The sequence below is a fragment of the Panthera onca genome, chromosome B3, assembly GCF_046562875.1.
Source record: "Panthera onca isolate mPanOnc1 chromosome B3, mPanOnc1 haplotype 2, whole genome shotgun sequence".
Classification (NCBI taxonomy): Eukaryota; Metazoa; Chordata; class Mammalia; order Carnivora; family Felidae; genus Panthera; species Panthera onca.
The window spans coordinates 28,103,556-28,119,147 of record NC_138344.1 but is presented as its reverse complement, the minus strand read 5'-3'; the positions used below and the strand labels follow the sequence as shown (position 1 = coordinate 28,119,147).

Below are 15,592 nucleotides of genomic sequence, written 5' to 3'. Positions count from 1 at the left end.
TCTCGGATTACTCCGGAATTGTTCGCATAAAAACAGCATGTTTCTCCGAGGGCCACGCAGAGGACCCCTTCCTTCATGAAGAGTAAATCAAGCCCTCTTCTGTTTTGTAATACAACCTCGGCTAAAGAGTCTACTTGGTGTTCTAGCTGAGAAATTGAAGTTTCCAAGTAGCCTAGGTCTCGGTCCACTTGCTTGCTTACAGTTTTGAAATTTTGGTCCCCCACAATGAGTCCAGCAGTTCCAATAGCTGTGGATCCTGCAATTCCCAGTCCCACTAGGAGTGGAATGAGGACTGGTGCTGCCCTTTTTACCCTGGAATGTCCTTCAAATAGACGTAAGTGTTCTCTCCCTGCTTCTCCGCTATATAGGTATATTTGTGGGAGAATATGAACTAGGATACAAATCTCTTGGGTGCCGACCCCAAAAGTATGCGGCTGCAATGCAGGGGGTAATTCCTGATGAGCAAGCAAACCAGGCTCCAGTAAGGGCTCGGTATGCTACATTTTGGGCGCTATCAGTATCTGAACTACTTGGAATATACACTTCTGCACAAGAGTTTTTGTAAGGGGAGTTCTGCCAATTATATTCTTGGGACACTATACACCAACCCTGCCCTTGGACGTCTCCTAGGATTAAAATTGGTCGTGAACCCCAAGGGCACAATGTCGTGCTTGGATTTAGAAATTTCACAACATGCTTTTCTATGTCTTGTCCAATGCTAGCATTTGTAGCCACTCCCACATAATATGGGGGTTTAGGGTTTAAGCACAGCCAACAATCTTGTACAATCTCGGTGTGAGATGAATTTAGCCAAGCATACATAGAATCTACTACATCTAGCCAATGCGTCTCAGGGGAGAACGGGTTCTGGATATGACCTGTAGTTGGTAATTCCAACTTTGTGGGGGCACCCGATTGCGGGGTAGGTTGGGAAGGGACAGTCGGAAAGAGTGGGGGGTGTAAAATCATATCCTTGTTTGGCCCTACCGGATTGGGTGGAGTTTTTCTTTTAACCCGTTGTATAGTAAAGGAAATGCCCTTGTCAACTCCTGGAGCATACATCCTGAGACCCCAAGTGTGTCCAGTGTCCCAGGAAGAGGAAAAGGTACTGGAACTAGAAACCTTTTTTAAACATATTTTTGTTGGGTTACATTTTCCTTGAGTCTTACATTTGGGATCTGGAGTTCTAAGGAGGGTGATTAAGGGATCATGGCCCTGTCCTGCCAGCCAGGGGGCCAGCATTTCACAACCCCATTTTGCACAATGGTATTGGCCTTTTCCTTCACATTCGACCTTTCTATTTGCAGGGCAACTGTATAACCCTGGTATGTTAGCCAATTTTTGTTCTTGATCCCTGTGTCCACATCCATAGGTAACCATATAGGGGTTTTCGGGGACCGGAGGAGCGAAGCCCGTTGGCTGTTTATAATTAGTAACTAGAGTCCCCCATGAGTCCCCCACCAAGTCGCATAAATCAAACAAAAAACAAGGCACAGTGGAAGAGGTATTAGATGCTATCACCTTTCCCGTGACAGTGTCCCTGAGTTCCCATTGGTATGGCCAAAAAGGGGATGCAATTCCATACAGTCCCCCACACTTATCACCATACAAACCCAGAAAATTATTATTATTCCCGCATCAGTCTTAGCTTTAAAGGATCTTCTGGATGCCTTTGAACCTTCCATTGCTCTTTGTTATCTGGTTCTGCATCAGTCTGGGTTGTTCCCGCCTTCACGCAGTTTTTCTTAACCTGAGAGTGATGAATCCAGGTTCGGACACCATCTACCTTCACGGCCGTGGGTGTAGTCAGAATCACGGTGTGTGGTCCTTTCCAGCGCGGCTCCAGGGTTTTAGGCTCGTGCCTTTTGACCCAGACTAAGTCTCCTGGTTGCAAGGGGTGGGGAAGAACAGGAGGATGAGTGAAGGCTTCTCTCAAGGCCCTGGTTATTTCCTTCTGTACATGTTGCAGGGCCATGAGCGAAGCCAGCAAATGGTCCTGTTCCAACTGTTCCATTACATCGTCTCCTAGCCTCGGCAGGATAGGTGGAGGTCTGCCAAATAAAATTTCATGAGGGGAAAATCCCTTGACAAATGGAGTACAATGCGCTCGCAAAAGGGCAAAAGGCAGGACATCAACCCAATTTTCGCCTGTCTCAAGGGACAATTTGGTTAAGGTCTCTTTTAGGGTCCTATTCATCCTTTCTACTTGACCCGAGCTCTGGGGTCTATATGCACAGTGTAATTTCCAATCTATTCCCAATGCCTGGGCCAGACCCTGGGACACCTGCGCCGTGAAGGCCGGGCCATTGTCCAATCCTATGCTCAGAGGCAGCCCGAATCTAGGGATTATTTCATTTAATAATTTCTTAACTGTCGCCTGAGCCGTTTCTGATTTAGTGGGGAATGCCTCGACCCACCCGGAGAAGGTGTCTACAAAAACAAGCAAATATTTATATCCGTATTTCCCTGGTTTAATCTCAGTAAAATCTACTTCCCAAAAGCGGCCTGGCTCAATTCCTCTATCTCTTTTAGCTTCTGAAACCTTCCTATTTGCACCCTGATTTACTTGGGCACAGCTTACACATCTTTCAACCACCTCTTCAATCTCTTTTCCCAGCCCTTGCGCCCTGAACTTTCTCCGCACTAATTCCGCCATCTTCGTTTTTCCCAGATGAGTCCCTTGGTGGAGCTGACCCACCATGCGCCGCCCGAATGCCGCAGGTAAGAGGATCTTACCTTCAGGATCCTGAAACCACTTTTGTCCGGCATCCTACTTCCCCCTTTTCTGGAAATCCACTCCAGAAAATCCAGTTAGGAGTGTAACTGGGCTCCAGTGGAAGCAGGGGCTCTGTCAAGATTGGTAGCTCCAAGGCACTTTCACTTTTAGTTAGGGCAGCTTCTCGGGCTGCTGCATCAGCCAGGCGGTTTCCGACTGCCTCTAGGGAGTTGCCTTTTTGATGTCCCGGGCAGTGAATGATTGCCAGCCTCGCAGGTTCCCAGATGGCTGCTAGAAGATCTAAAATTTCAGCTTTATTTTTGATGGCCTTGCCTTCTGCTGTGAGGAGACCACGCTCTTGATAAATGGATCCGTGTACATGCGCGGTTGCAAAAGCATAGCGGCTGTCCGTATAAATGTTAACTGACTTGTTTCTTCCAAGTTTTAGGGCTTTTGTTAGTGCGATGAGCTCTGTGCGTTGGGCTGAAGTTCCTGGGGGAAGGGTCTGTTGCCATAAAACTTCACGGTCTGTCGTCACCGCAGCACCGGCATACCTTTGCCCTTGAAACACAAAACTACTGCCGTCTGAAAACATGCTGATATCAGGGTCATGTAAAGGAATGTCCGTAAGATCAGAGCGGAGGGACGAGATCGTTGCCAAGGTTTCTGGGCAAGAGTGTAGAGGGGGATTCTGTCCTTCAGGCAGCAAAGTGGCTGCGTTTAAGATTGTGGGAGCACAAAAACGTATTCGGGGCTGGTCAAGTAGCAATGCTTGATATTGGGTAATCCGAGCATTTGACAGCCATCGCTCTGGGGGAGCCCGCAGTAAAGTTTCCACTTCATGGGGCCCCGTGACAGACAATGCTTGCCCTAAGGTTAGTTTGCATCTTTAGAAGCGCAGTGGCAGCAATTTGTCGAATGCATGGGGGCCACCCGGAAGCAACTGGATCCAGCCGTTTTGATAAATAAGCCACTGGTTGGTGCCAAGGTCCTAGGCGCTGTGTCAGAACTCCCTTGGCTACCCCCCTTTTTCGGCTACAAACAAATGGAATGGCTTTGTGGGATCTGGCAGGGCCAAGGCTGGTGGGGTCATGAGAGCATCTCGTAAGGCTTGGAAGGCTTTGGTTTGAGTCTCTCCCCACATGAAGGATTCTGGAGACCCTTTGAGGGTGGCATACAAAGGGGCTGCCAGTTCAGCAAAGCCAGGTATCCATAGTCTGCAGTAGCCTGCCACCCCAAGGAACTCGTGGACTTGTTTGCGAGTTTTAGGCTGAGGAATATCGAGTATGGCCCGAATTCTTTGTTCACCAAGGTAGCGCTTACCTTTTTTAAGGTTGTAACCTAGATAGGTCACTGCAGTACGACAGACCTGTGCGTTTCTGGCTGACACTCGGTACCCCAGTTTTTGTAGAAGACTCAAGAGTCCTTTGGTGGCATTCAGGCATTCTAAATGAGAAGGGGCTGCCAGCAAGATATCATCAACATATTGCAATAGAGTTACCTGTGGGTTGGAAATCCGAAATGGCTCTAAATCTTGGTGCAGGGCTTCATTAAAAAGAGTAGGAGAATTTTTAAATCCCTGGGGGAGTCGCGTCCAGGTGAGCTGTCCAGCTTTTCCCTCTTCAGGATCAGTCCATTCAAATGCAAATAGTGGCTGGCTTTGTGGGGCCAGCGGGGTGGCAAAGAAGGCATCTTTTAAGTCCAGAACTGTATAATACACCTGAGAAGGGGGAAGCAGACTAAGGAGAGTATAAGGGTTGGGTACAGTGGGATGAATGTCCATTACCCTGGCGTTTACTGCTCTTAGGTCTTGAACTGGCCGGAAATCGGATGAATTAGGCTTCCGGACAGGAAGAAGCGGAGTATTCCATGGCGACTTGCATGGGATCAAAATGCCAGAGTCGCGCAAACGCTTGATGTGAATAGCGATTCCCCGCCTAGCCTCCCGGGACATGGGATATTGTTTTAGTCTTACCGGAAGTGCGGATGCCTTAAGTTCCACTATTATGGGAGCTTGATGAATTGCCAGCCCAGGTGGATTAGTTTCAGCCCATACCTGGGGAAAATCCGCCTGGAGGCTTTTAAGGAGGGGATCGACTGCATGAACATTTTCATTAGGCACTGGAGTGAGCAGGCCCTCTTCCCCAAGTGGCACAGTCACCATTACCGTTGTTGGGCCATCCTGGCCCACTTTAATATGCATACCCCCTTCAGTGAATTTCAAAGAAGCCGTTAGTTTATGCAGTAGGTCTCTACCTAGTAATCCAGGGTAGGGGCATTCAGGCATGATTAGGAAAGAATGTGTAACAGTTTTACGGCCTAAATCTACTTGTCGTTCAGTGGTCCATTTACAAGTCTGGGACCCAGTTGCTCCTTGCACCAGGGTTGCCCCTTGCCTGGTGGGGCCAGGATCTTGTTTTAAAACTGAAAAGGTTGCCCCAGTGTCCACCAAGAAGGTCTTAGGTTGGCCCCCTATATTAACAGTAACCAACAGCTCAGAAGGGGCCACCGAGCCGCGGCCCCGTCAGTCGAAATCGACTCCCATCACAGATACCTGGGGTGGCCCAGTTTTGCGTTGGGCTAAGTTGGGGCAATCCTTTTTCCAGTGTCCCTCTTGTTTGCAATATGCACACTGATTTTTTCCCAGTGACACTTTAACCCTTTGTTTATCTTTTTTCTTTTGTTCAGACCAGAATTCTTTGGGCGTTCTGGGTCCTCTTCCCTCACGGGCATCCAGGACGGCTGCCACCACCCTGCTTAATTTTTTTGTCTGTCTTTCTTCCTGAGAATCCCTATTGTTGAAAACCTTTTGGGCTATTTCAACTAACTCAGATAAATTTTTTCCTTCAAACCTATCTAATTTTTGTAACTTTTTCCGAATGTCTGGGGCTGCCTGTGAGACAAAAGCCAGATTTAATGCCCTTCTATTTTCAGGTGCCTCAGGGTCAATAGGGGTAAAGGTGCGGTACGCCTCCATGAGCCTAAGAAGGCCGAGGGGCTTTCCCCAGCTCCCTGAATTACTTCTGTTACCTTAGACATGTTTGTGGGCCGGCAGGCGGCTGCTCGGAGACCTCCCAGTAGAGTCTGGCGAAATAGGGTTAATGATTGCCTACCGTGAGGAGTGTTTGGGTCCCAATTCTCAGGATGCGAGGAAGGAAAAACTTCCTCCAGCACAGCAGGATCCACGGTGGGTTGCCCGTTTGGCCCCATCACTAATTTCTGGGCCTCACGACGGATCTTATCTCGCTCCTCAGTGGTGAAGAGAACCTGCAAGAGCTGCTGGCAGTCATCCCAGGTTGGCTGATGGGTCACAAATATGGTTTCAAGAAGAGAAATTAAGGTTTGGGGTTTCTCTGAGAACGAGGGGTTTTGAAGCTTCCAATTATAAAGGTCGCTAGTGGAGAAGGGTACATAAGTCATAAAGGGTCGGACTTCACCCTGCAGGGGTGGCCCTGGACAAAGGGGTAGGGCAGTGGGAGGGGGATGAAAGGGAGTCCCTGATCGGGTATGAGATGGGCTCAGGGGAGTGTCCTGACTCGGGCTTGCCTCCTGATCTGAAGCATCCTGATTTGTATTTTTTGAGCGAGAACTATAGGGCGGCGGGCGGTAAGTTTCTTCTTCTTCCTCTGGTGCAGGTGATAGAGGGGGCAGCCGCTTAGTCCCGTCAAGATTCTTATTTTGAGCTCCAGATGGGCTGCCTTTGAGTGGTAAAGCCTGTACTTTAGGGAGGTAAGGGGAAAGGGGAAGGAGAAGTTTTAACCAATCTGGAGGGTTTTCGATGAGGGTCCTCCATGCCCCAATATATGGGATTTGGTCTTCGTGCCTAGAAAAGACAATATCATGAACCTTATATATCAATGTAAGGTCAAAGGTCCCCTGTGGAGGCCATTCCACCTGAAAGCTGGTCCATTCCACCTCGCAGAGAGTTCGAAGGACTGGCTTCTTAACGTGGAGGCTGAAAACTGAGGCAGCTCTCCTATAGTCCTGGAAATGGGTTAGTATGAGACTCAGAGGGGTGGGGGTACTCTGATTTTGACCCATGACAAAGGCAGAACTGACAAGGACGCACAGTCAACAGGAAGAAGACAATTAAGACACGAAGAAAACACAAATTTGAGATCTCTAGGCCAGTAGGCCGTGGCAGCCACCTGAAAATAGGATCCTTCTTGACAAAAACCAAACCAAATGCGGTCCACCAGCGTCCCGGTGGGATCCCTGACTCTGGGTCTATAGCCGCGTCCAGCAGACCCTCCTGAGTCATCCAAATGGCGCGCCCCAAGAATTCCTTACCTCTCCCAATCCCGAGCTTCTTCCCAGGGGTCGGCGGAGCAATCCGCAGAAAGGGCCCTGTTTCAGACCTTTAACTTTCCCGCGGAACAATCCAAGAAAGGGCCCTGTTTCAGACTTTTAACTTTCCCGGCCAATGCACCAAATGTTGCATCCACACGACTTCTGAAACAGAATGCTACGGGCACCAGTGACAGTCACAACAAAGTTTATTACAATGAGAGGCAAGGCCAACCGATCGGGACCAACACTCTTGATAAGAGTGCGGCCCGGAACAGCCGGGGTACAGAGTTTTTATAACCGATCACATCGTTTTATCATCACCTGGGAACAGAACAAAGAAACAATTTCCAGATGAGTTAGAAACAGTTGCCTAATGAGGTGTTTACTTTAGACTTTCTGCCTCTAAGTTGCAACCAGTGGATCTCCTTGACCCTGCCTCTGATGCTCTTTTCTTTGAACTTTTGTTTCCTTAATTGGTGAAGCCTAATTTACAAGAGTATGAGGCGTAATTTATAAGAGTAAAGCAAGGCTGTTATCTCTTAACCTTCAATGTCAACACAAAGCTGTTATTTTTCAAGCTAAGCATTAGCCCTACACTACAATTTAACCCTTACACAGGGTTGATTGGGACATTGATCCTGGGGACAGGGTTAGGATGCAGGATTTAAGAGAGCTAATAATCAAAAGGATCAGGAATAATCAAAAGGATCAAATCTACTCCAAGATAGAATGTTGCCAAGGCTTTTGAGATACAGCAAGAGAGGAGTACTACATGGCAATGAGAAAGAACGAAATATGGCCCTTTGTAGCAACGTAGATGGAACTGGAGAGTGTGATGCTAAGTGAAATAAGCCATACAGAGAAAGACAGATACCATATGTTTTCACTCTTATGTGGATCCTGAGAAACTTAACAGAAACCCATGGAGGAGGGGAAGGAAAAAAAAAAAAAAAAAGGGGTTAGAGTGGGAGAGAGCCAAAGCATAAGAAACTCTTAAAAACTGAGAACAGACTGAGGGTTGATGGGGGGTGGGAGGGAGGGGAAGGTGGGTGATGGGTATTGAGGAGGACACCTTTTGGGATGAGCACTGGGTGTTGTATGGAAACCAATTGGACAATAAATTTCATATATTGAAAAAAAAAGAGATACAGCAAGAGAAAGAGGAAACCCCAGCTGCTTTCTTACAGAGGCTTAGGGATCAAATGAAGTATTCAGGCCTATATCTGGAGGACCTAGTGGGACAAGGTCTCTTGAAGGTTAATTTTGTAACTAGAAGTTGGCCTCATATTGCCAGAAGGTTAAAAAAGATGGATACATGGAATGAGGAGCAGATAGAATTGCTCAGGGAGATGCGAAAGATTTGTAAAGAGGGATGAGGAGAGAAAAAAATAGAAGGCAAAGATTATGGTAACTACTGTGGAGAAAATGATTGAAAAGAAAGGGGAAATAGAGAACCCCCTGGAGTGGAGGATGATGAGGAAAACAAGGGCAAGAGAAATGTAGCTTCAATAAATCTTACAGCTTGCAGCCCACTGATAGACATCTGAAACATGCAGAGCATGACCTTCCTTGAGGAACATATGGTTACCTTAATGCCTTAATATATTTGTTTTACTACCTAGGTTTACTGAAGGTCAAATTAGATATTGTTGGATATCTAATGAGATAAAATGCTAAAGCACTGATTACCTCAGTTTATGCTTTTAACTTCTTATTGCAGAGAAACTAAGGCTATTTGGGTCTGTTTGTAAATATGCTTTGTGCTTAATAGATTCATAAATTTGCCATCTAAAGAATTCTGACGAACGGTTCACAACTGGTAACTACTTAGTTTTCACATGGAGACTAAAGTTTCTAAGAGTTAAAATTCTGCTAACTGTAGTTAAGACTGATGGAAATAAGTAAAGCAACTCTGTAGAGAAGATGTGTAAGAAAGATATAAGAAATGGAAATATATTTTTGTTGAAGGTAAAAAAAAAAAAGTAATTTTGTCCTGAATGGAGAGAAATGGCTTGGGACAAAATCTGAATACAAAGGAACATTGTAGAAGGTTGATGAAGGGAAATCTTTGGAAAGGCATTTTATGTGTGGTTAGGATAGACTAAGGTTAAAATGAGTGGATTTTCTTTATTTTTATTTTTTTAATCTTTATTTTTGAGAGAGAGAGAGAGTGAGCAGGGAAGGAGCAGAGAGAGAGGGAGACACAGAATCCAAAGCAGGCTCCAGGCTCCAAGTTGTCAGCACAGAGCCTGATGCAAGGCTCGAACTCACGAACTGTGAGATCATAACCTGAGCTGAAGTTGGCCGCCCAACCAACTGAACCACCCAGGTGCCCCATAAATGAATGGATTTTAAAGGTACACTGGTATAAGATTAAAATTGCTCATCCTTTCATCCAAAGGCTGGGGAAATGGTGGTGATACCCTCGCTGCTGGCATTTGTGTTGCTTCTGCAAGGCAGAGGAATGGATGACTATGATATATAGGGATTTTACCGAGATACATGGGAGCCATTTTGCTACACTTAGCAAAGTGTATGCTGACTTGTATAAATCTAGATACTTTAAAGTAGGGGTGACTTGGTGTTGAGCGTCAGGTCATGATCTTGCAGTTTGTGGGTTCGAGCCCCACATGAGGCTCTGTGCTGACAGTTCAGATCCTGGAGCCTGCATCGGGTTCTGTGTCTCCCTCTCTCTCTGACCCTACCCTACTCATGCTCTCTCTCAAAAATAAACATTTAAGAATTTTTGCGGGGCGCCTGGGTGGCTTAGTCGGTTGAGCATCTGACTTCAGCTCAGGTCATGATGTCACAGTCCTTGAATTTGAGCACCGCATCGGGCTGTGTGCTGACAGCTCAGAACCTGGAACCCACTTTGGATTCTGTGTCTCCCTCTCTCTCTGCTCCTCCCCTGCTCATGCTTTCTCTCTCTCTCAAAAATAAACATAAAAAAAATTTTTATTATTTTATTTTTTAAAATTTATATCCAAATTAGCATATAGTGCAACAATGATTTCAGGGGTAAATTCCTTAGTACCCCTACCCATTTATCCCATCCCCCCTCCCACACCCCTCCAGTAACCCTCTGTTCTCCATATTTATGAGTCTCTTCTGTTTTGTCCCCCTCCCTGTTTTTATATTATTTTTGTTTCCCTTCCCTTATGTTCATCTGTTTTGTCTCTTAAAGTCCTCATATGAGTGAGGTCATATGATTTTTGTCTTTGACCAGTTTCACTTAGCATAATACCCTCTAGTTCCATCCATGTAGTTGCAAATGGTGAGATTATATTCTTTTTGATTGCTGAGTAGTGCTCCATTGTATATATATACCACATTTTCATTATCCATTCATCCATCGATGGACATTTGGGCTCTTTCCATACTTTGGCTATTGTTGATAGTGCTGCTATAAACATGGGGGTGCATGTGTCCCTTCGAAACAGCACACCTGTATCCTGTGGATAAATGCTTAGTAGTGCAATTGCTAGGTCGTAGGCAGTTCTATTTTTAGTTTTTTGAGGAACCTCCATACTGTTTTCCAGAGTGGCTACACCAGCTTGCATTCCCCCCCCAAAAAATTTTTTTAAATGGACACCCATGTGGCTAGAACATATTTATGTGGTCATTGCTGAAAAAGGCAAGGGAATAGACCTTGATGTGGCCCTTTTAGCCCCACTCAGTGGCCGATATTATCCTTACAAAGAAAAGGTTTTCAAATCCCTGTTGGGCCAAGATAAAATTATTCCATCCTCTACAACCAGGGGAGTCTTGCTTGATTGTAGTCAATACCCCCAAAGTCCCATAGGCAGCAGAGAGGGGTGAGAAATTGGGGAAGACAGGGTCAGCTTTCAGAGGTAGGGTCAAGCCTGGATAAAAGTGACTACTCCCAGCACCTTGCGAGACTAAGACTTTTTGGCTGCCAGTCGCATAGCCAACCAAAATGCAGGGTCAGGAGATGAGGCTTCTGGCCCACCATAAGAAATTGAGATAAGGGTTGTCTTTTCCTCTTTTTCTTAGAAATGGACAATTCCCCAACCAAGGCCAATAAAAAATTGAGATGATTTTGATCTACAAACCCTAAAGAAAAAGGGACTGCTTTTCTTTTGTACCAAGGCGTGGCCCCGATACAAATTGGCCTGGCAGCCACAAGGAAATAATACTATCCTACAATTGGACTTGTTTTGCAAACATGAGGGGAAATGGGGGTGGGGGTGTGTGTGTGGGGGAATCCCTTATACACATTTTGGGGCCTTAAAAAAATCAAGATACTTGTAAGCAGTGTAAGGTCAATCCTTACTGGTAACCTTTTCCAAAGTCTAGCAATCAGGAGGGGAAACAAGGGCCTGTACCCAAAGCCGACCTAGCGAAGAAGGAAGGGAAGTCTTCCACCTCAACCTCCTCCTCCTTGGGTCCTTGATCCATATATCCAGACAAAAATGAGCACTTCTGCTCCGTGCTGCCCACCTTATCCAGGCCCTCCCCATAGTGTAACAGGCATGTTTCCTCTACAAGAAGCTAGGGTGCTGGAAGGAGAAACTCAAGGAGGCACCACTATAAGATTACAAGTACCTTTTTCATTACAAGATTTAAGTTGGATAAAAGGATGTCTAGGTAAATTTTCTGATGATCCAGGTAAGTATATAGAGGCTTTTCAGAATATTCATGTATGTTCTAACATGGAAAGATATAATGCTTTTGTTGAATCAGACTCTTAATGAGAAGCATGGTGTTCAGCAGCTGAGAGATCTAGAGATGGGACTGGAGGTCCTATAGGGGACTTCCAGTTCCCTACTGGAGCTCAGGCAGTTCTATCCCAAGATCCTAATTGGGACTATAATCCCATTGGGTAATGGTATCGCTGCCACTTCCAAGCCTGTGTTTTGGAGAAATTAAGGAGGTCTAAGTTTAAGCCCTTAATGCTAAATTAGCCAGTATTCTACAGACACAGAATGAGAGCCTGGTGACTTTCTTGGAAAGGTTAAAGGAGGCTCTCATTAGAGGGCCATCTCCTCTGATACCCTCTGAGGCTGAGATGATGCTAAAGGACAAATTTGCCATTCAGTTGGCCCAAGATATTTGGAGAAAGCTGCAAAAATTTGGCTCTTGGCCCAGAAGGGACCCTAGAGGTGCTCTTATGAGCACTTATGAGTATATTACAACTGAGATCAAGAGGAGAATAAGGAACAGGAAAGGAGGCCTAAGAAAAAAACCTGAGGCCTAGTTGCAGGCTTAGGTATTATTTCAGACCAGACTTCCCGAGGTCCTGGCACTAAGTGCCATTTATGTGGCCATTCAAGGCACTGGAAACAAGAATGTTCTCAGAGGGGACAACTGAAATCAAAACCCAGTATGCAATGCCCCTTGTGTGGAGACAATTGCTTGAGATCTTAATGCCCTCGGGGATCTCAATCTGCCAGGGCTCAGATAACCAGTGTCCCTGAAAGGGACAGATGGGGCCTGGGGCTCTTTACAGTGGCTCCCCCAAACCAACTATATATTGGAAACCCAGAGTCTCACATACCTCTGGATATAGAAGGAAAATCAATTGATTTCCTTCTTGACATCAGAGTCACCTTTTCTGTCCTTCTTTCCACTTCTAGCCAACTATTCTAATGCAGCATAATGATTGGAAGCATCTCTGGAAAACTTATGACTAAATTTTTCTCTCAGCCTCTGGGATGCATATGGGGAGACATAATTTTTTTCACATTAAAAATTTATTTTTCAGAGAGAGAGAGAGAGAGCATGAGCAGGGGAGGGGCAGAGAGAGAGACACACAGAATCCAATGCAGATCCAGGCTCTGAGCTGTCAGAACAGAGCCTGATGTGGGACTTGAACCCACAAACTGTGAGATCAGACCTGAGCTGAAGCTGGACACTTAATGGACTGAGCCACCCAGACACTCCCACATTCTTTTTTGATAATGCCAGGGAGCCCCACTCCCTTGCTAGGAAGAAATATTATGACTGATGGAGCATAAGGCAAGCTGAAGGCAAAATATAAGCTAACAGCCCCCACCACCCCCAGGTGGAATATGTGTGATGTTCCTCAGACACTCCTGCCTGCCCAAAAACAAAGGAAAGGAAAGAAAACAAATGGTTGATAGAGATCACAATCATGCAGGACAGAAGTCTTCTTCAGTTTATGGATAACTTAGTAAACTGCAAGAAAAAAGCAATCTTATCCATAGCCTAATAAAAATCTATAGACTCCATTTCCTGGAGCCCTAATATCACCCTCATCAAGATGTAAGGGGTTTTCAGGGCAAGTACTTATCACTATGGTGATGTGGGAAACAAAGGCAAATGAAAAATTAAATTCCCTTACTGCCTACAGTCCAACTGACAAGTCCTTGAAACAGGCAGAGTGACCTTCCTCTATGAGTTCAGCTGCCTCGATGATGACACTTTAAGGGCAAAAGGGAATCTTGGCTTATCATCCTGACCCCCCCCCTCCCCAGGATCCTGTGAGTCTCCTTAAACATATTAAAATTCCTTTGCAAACCTCCTTTATCTTTAATTCCTAAGAATATGTTGGCAATTATACTCCAAGCATATGGCTAATATACATCTGAAGGGTCTCATGACTGAGGTTTTACTAAGCAGCAATAAATGACGTTTTCCTAACTAGCCCCTCAAGGTACTGGAAACCTTCCTTCCAAAATTCCTTAGAGACTTACACTGTAACTCCTTCCCAACCTGAAGGTATATAACCACTCTTCACAACCCCAGTGCAGCTCTTTCTGCCCGTAGCATGTGGGCTGCACTGGGGTTGTGAAGAGTGGTTATATGCTATGGAGTTGGGGGAAGTAAAGTCAAGAGGAAGTTTCTTAAAGGAATTGCCATATGCTAAAGAAGACATTACTGGAGGCCTAGCTATTGTCAAGCTAAGGTTGTTTTTTCCTTTAGCAAAGCATTATCCATAAGACAGTAGGGAGTTCCTGGAGATTAGGCTATTGATGATTGCCCTTTTCTTGTAATATTACTAAGATATTCGTAAACTGATGCAGACTTTTTCAGTTTAACCATTTGTTTTCTGTCCTTTCCTTTGTTCTTGGGCAGCCAGGAGTGACTGAGGAATATCACATATCCCACCTGGGGGTGGGGGATGTGGTACCTTATCCTTTGCCTTCAGCCTGCCTTATGGTTCCTCAACTCCAAAACCCCATCATGAATTACAGGCTATAGTGCTGCTAGCTCCAGGATGGATAAACATTTGCCTAAACTTATAGTAATTTAAATATCAAATATCAATCTTTCCTTGAGGTAAGTTACACCTCATGGAATGCTTATGGAAACTGGATGGCCAAAGAAGGAATTGAGGATTGAGGACCATGAACTCTTTCAGAAGCTTAATTATTCTAATCAACAGTATCACAAGATCCAAATAAGTATGGAAGAGGGAGGAAAAACTATAGTTAAATTGATTTAAAAAAATATATATGACCAGACATGTCAGGGATTGTTTTGAATGGCTACAATATGTCTTTCCTTCCCATGGTGTGATCTCCTCCTGTTACAGAACCAGGCTGGAATGCTGGCAGAAAAACCAAGCAGCACTCAGAGATCTTGGTGGATCAGAGATTTATTTAACACCGGTTGGCTCAGAGGAGACCATTTCTCCAAAGATCTGAGTGCCGAATGCAAGTGGGAATGGTAATTTATAGTTGTCAGCTTCCATATCTGTGGGGTTTTTTGCGTGCATGGCAAACAGGGCAAGAAGAACCCAGAAGAGGTGTCTCCAAGCTAGAAACCAGAGCTTGTTTTAGTTCCATCGGCCATCTTGTGGTGTAAAACTTTATTCATTTTCCCAACACTTCCTAGGAGGCATTGCATTTAGAATATTAATGCTTGTTGGTATGGTATTCTTTTTATATGTCATTCATAGATGCCATTGCATATGCCAGAAAAATAGGACAAAATTTTGCTGAGACATTCCAAATAATTTCTCATTGTATCAGACCTCTGGCTTGACCTCTGAACTTGCCCTGCCATTCCAGTATTACCACCCCCTCAGCAGGAAGCAGTTAAGATTGTTGTCCCAATTCCTAATGGCAGTGTGGAGTCACATGTTCAAAGGGGGAATATGATAGGAAAAGATAGGATTCAGTAAACAGAGAGGGAAAGGTTAGGACCCAAGGTGCCTGGGTAGGGAAAAACATACTTTGGAACAATGCTGGGAGCATCTGACCACAGCAAACCTCAGGCGTAAGGTTCCTTTTAAGAATGTAACAGACACTACCTACTCCACTTCAGGTTTCCCTCAGGAATTGGACAATCCAGCTCCTAGAGCTATCAAGCCAGTAAGTTGGAAGGAACAGGAGGAAAGATGGGGGGCTGACCAGAATCTTACAAATTTCTGTGCCTTATGGCTAAAATAACCTGTTATTATTGGAAGATAAACCTGTGAGGAGAGCCAACACTTGCTGAGTATGTTTGTGACTTCAAACATAAAGGAAATATAAATGAAAATGGAATCAACTTAGAAGAGGGATTGTGAGAAGGGAGAGGATTCATCTTCAGAAATACCAAATAAGAGCTGTGCTTTATTTATGTATAGTTGTAGGTACAACCTATTGGATATTTACA

General features: G+C 45.2%; 1 protein-coding gene across 1 annotated transcript; it reads right to left on the bottom strand.

The window, feature by feature from the left end:
* Positions 1-1,572: 1,572 nt before the first annotated feature.
* LOC144616723 (uncharacterized) lies at positions 1,573-6,757 on the bottom strand. Its single transcript, XM_078448924.2, has 2 exons — positions 5,830-6,757; positions 1,573-1,884 (listed from the first exon to the last, which is right to left on the bottom strand). Exons 1-2 carry the CDS (start codon positions 6,755-6,757, stop codon positions 1,628-1,630), a joined length of 1,185 nt encoding a protein of 394 aa, XP_078305050.1. The 3' UTR covers positions 1,573-1,627.
* Between the last annotated feature and the right edge of the window lie 8,835 nt (positions 6,758-15,592).

Coding starts and splice junctions, on each gene's coding strand:
- LOC144616723 (XM_078448924.2), bottom strand. CDS start 6,757: ATGGGTCAAAATCAGAGTACCCCCACCCCTCTGAGTCTCATACTAACC. Junction 1,885..5,829: donor GGACCCAAACACTCCTCACG/GTAGGCAATCAT, acceptor CCTTGCAACCAG/GAGACTTAGTCTGGGTCAAA.